At 44.3% G+C, this 3,812-nt stretch overlaps 1 protein-coding gene across 2 annotated transcripts in view; it reads left to right on the forward strand.

The window, feature by feature from the left end:
* The first annotated feature begins 2,894 nt into the window (after positions 1-2,894).
* LOC131354241 (receptor tyrosine-protein kinase erbB-4-like) overlaps positions 2,895-3,812 on the forward strand; it is a 418,103-nt gene continuing 417,185 nt past the window's right edge. For both annotated transcript variants that reach the window (XM_058391635.1, XM_058391636.1), the window contains exon 1: positions 2,895-3,325. In XM_058391635.1, the coding sequence (XP_058247618.1) occupies positions 3,247-3,325 (79 nt within the window). In that variant the 5' untranslated portion in view covers positions 2,895-3,246. The remainder of the gene's footprint in view (positions 3,326-3,812) is intronic.

The raw sequence follows: 3,812 nt of genomic DNA on the forward strand, positions 1-3,812 counted from the left end.
GAAGGGGGGACGTCAGTGTCATTCAGAGGACTCTGAACACTCTGGACACACACACACACACACAAACTTCTGAAGACCTTCCACTGACATGATCATTAATGTGGCTAATTAATGCCTCGCTAGACCTTCATGGAACTGAATGCGAAAGAAAACTTTTTAAGTTAAGTTGTCTTAATTTGTCACATATACATTGGGGGGCCTTGCTCAAGGGCCCAACAGTGGCAGCTTGGTGGTGGTGGGGCTTGTACCCCAATCTTTCGGTCAACGACCCAGAGATTTAACCACTTGAGCTACCACTGCCCCGCTTTTATTTGTTCTATCTATCTATCTATCTATCTATCTATCTATCTATCTATCTATCTATCTATCTATCTATCTATCTATCTATCTATCTATCTATCTATCAAAAAAGTGGGATCAGCCAAATGTCCTTGCAAGTACAAACTGTCAGATATTCCTGTTCTAAGTATATATAAACACACACACACAAACACACACACACACACACACAAACACACACACTTTGTTCTTCAAGAAACCTTGAGGATTATTCCAGAAGTTCTCGAACCTGTACATTGACTGTAGTAGGTGAAAGGAGAAGTGAATGGAGAGACAGACAGAGAGACAGAGACACACAGAGAGAGAGAGAGAGAGAGAGAGAGAGAGCTAGTAATAGTTTTTTAATCACTACATTTATATAGCAGTACTAGTTCAGATGAGTTTAAAATGTGTGTGTGTGTGTGTGTGTGTGTGTGTGTGCGAGTGTGTGCGTGTGTGTGCGAGTGTGTGCGTGTGTGTGTGTGTGTGTGCGAGTGTGTGTGTGTGCGAGTGTGTGTGTGTGTGTGTGCGAGTGTGTGCGTGTGTGTGTGTGTGCGAGCGTGTGTGTGTGTGCGAGCGTGTGTGTGTGTGCGAGCGTGTGTGTGTGTGCGAGCGTGTGTGTGTGTGCGAGCGTGTGTGCGTGCGTGCGTGTGTGTGTGTGCGAGTGTGTGTGTGTGTGCGAGTGTGTGTGTGTGTGCGTGTGTGTGTGTGTGCGAGTGTGTGCGTGTGTGTGCGAGTGTGTGTGTGTGTGTGTGTGCGAGTGTGTGCGTGTGCGAGTGTGTGCGTGTGTGTGTGTGTGTGTGTGTGTGCGTGTGTGCGTGTGTGCGAGTGTGTGCGTGTGTGTGTGTGCGAGTGTGTGCGTGTGTGTGTAGATAAGGTTTGGTGTTTCCTTTAACCTGCACATCAGGTTTCTTCACATTTTACAGCTTTACAAGCAGTTTATAAGTGAAAGGCCTTTCTATGTATAAGCCTTCTGTAGTAGTAACTTCTGTATTAATGCTCAGTTAGAAAACACACACACACTCACAGCTGGAATAGATAATGCTATAAAATGTTACTTAAATAAAACATAAATTTTCAGCCAAGTTAAATGTCAAAATGATTTCATTCAGTTAATGTTTTCATGTGACAATAATTAATGCTACGTTTCTTGCTAATGACTTAATCAGAAGTCCAAAATCTTTTAGAAATGAACCGCACAGACATTTTGTTTTGTGGAATTGATGCTAGTCTAACCTGGCATTAGCATTAAAAAAAAGCCTACGCTAACCTAGGACAAGAGAAAGTGTCTCCAAGTTCAAGCTGCGTCCCAAATCAAAACCTTACACACTTTCTACGTCTTTGTGTAGTAAAATCAGTGTGAGTGTCGTACACTTCATTCACTCACAGCTTTGCTTACGTAGCAGAAAATGGGGCAGGGCTACCAGACATGACGCTGACACATTTTAAAACTTTGCTTCATTATGCTAAAACTACCAGCCTCATCAGGACACGGTTTATACTTCTGGTTAACAAAAGAAAATAAAAAACACTAGATGCTGGAGTATGTAGTGCATAGTGTAAGTTTGTAGAGTACAGTATGTCATTTGGGACGAAGATACACATGTTAAATCCAAAGCTGATGCTTGGCCACGCCCCCTCACCACACCAAACAAGTGCTCTCATCTTTAATAAAGCTCTCATTTGGAGTCAGTCTGTAATCTGAGGAAAGAAAAACTGGTGTTTTAGACCTTTTATTGTCCATCCATGGATATTATGGAGACATGTTTTTGGGGTCTATCTCAGTCAGCTCTCTAGCTCCCTAGAATCTCCAGGGTTTGTGGAAAAATGGGCAAGATTCAGGATCTGACTGACTTTGACAAGGGCCAGATTGTGATGGCTAGATGACGTCTGGACATTTGGATGTCTCCGAAACAGCAGTCGTGTAGGGTGTTGTGGGATGCAGTGGTCAGTACCTACCACAAGTGGTCCCAACAAGAACAACCAGTGACAAGGTGACAAACAACTGAGACCAATAAATTGTGGTCCAAATTTCCCAGATCTAAATCTGATCAAGGATCTGTAGGATGTGCTGGACAAACAAAAGTCTAATCCATAGAGTCTCCACCTTACAACTTGAGGGAGGACTTGAAGGATCAGCAGCTGATGTCTTGGTGCTAGATTCCACAGCACACCTTCAGAGGTCTTGTGGAGTCCATGCTTCATTGGGTCAGTTGTTTGGTGGCAGAAAGAGGGATTTATACAATATTAGGCAGGTGGTTTTAATGTTATGGCTGCTCAGTATCTAAAACTGTCAGATATTCCTGTTTTAAGTATATAAACACACACACACACACACTATCTATCTCCCGCTGTGAAAGTTGGATAGCTTTAGTATGCACTTGAATCTTGTATACAGTGAAACAGGTGCACTCGGAGCGCACCGTCGACCAATGAGAACACCGGAGGGCAGGGTTTACGCATAATCACCCTGACTTTGAACCAATCCCGGGCGTAGTGGGTGGGTCTGTTCGAGCAGGTGGGTGTGTCCTGTCGGGTTTGTGGCGTCGCTGCGTAGAGAAGTCCGACTACACATATACACACGCGCGCGCGCAGACACAGAGACAGCGAAAAAGAGAAAGAGAGAGAGAGAGAGAGAGAGAGAGAGTAATGGCATGAAGCATTAACAGCAGCAGCAGCACCATCCTGACCAAAGCGCTTCTCTCTCTCACACACACACAGTGAGACACACTCTGAACTTTGGCATCTGCTCTTGCTGATTTGCGCTGAGATCGGGAAAGAAAAACCCTTGCAGCGCCCCAGTTGAAGTGTTTTACGCGCGGACGCGCCGCGGCTGTCGGACATGGGAGCGGATTTATGAGGAGCTTTTTATCCGGAGCTTTGATGGGAGTTGCTGTGTGTTTTTTTGCTCCTGTGCCGAAGTGAGCCATGTTTCCTCCCTCTGCTCTCTGCTGCCTGGCTTTGCTGATCACCGCGGCGCCGCTGCGAGGGACCAACTCACAGCAAGGTGAGCGCATGGGTTGCCAAATCCGGCGCTGGGATTTTACGCAGTGTTTTTTTGTTTGTTTACGATTTACTTTCAATTTCATATTGTCATAGACTGGATTTTGGGTTTCCCTCACATGAGTGTGGACTGGGGAATAAATCATCAGCACATCATTTTTACGCAGTTTATCAATTCACATATTTATCCAGTTAATCAATTCTTCCTTTCTGACATGTATGGATAATCATGGATAATCCATAATCCAGCACCATTAACCCATATCTCCCTCTTCACATGATTAGAAACCAAAATCAGAAAAAATATAAATCACAGAAAGCGCCATTAATCGTTTATAACGCACGGTGTAAATACACCGGGGATGTCTGATATCCACCGAGTATCGTGAATCGGATTTTAATGAAATTTTCATCATGTTTTAGAGTAAAGTTAGATTAAAAACAAGAGCTTCAATCTGGCAACCTCTCCATGCGCGCAGCTTCTCTCTCTC

The sequence above is a fragment of the Hemibagrus wyckioides genome, linkage group LG06, assembly GCF_019097595.1.
Source record: "Hemibagrus wyckioides isolate EC202008001 linkage group LG06, SWU_Hwy_1.0, whole genome shotgun sequence".
Classification (NCBI taxonomy): domain Eukaryota; kingdom Metazoa; phylum Chordata; class Actinopteri; order Siluriformes; family Bagridae; genus Hemibagrus; species Hemibagrus wyckioides.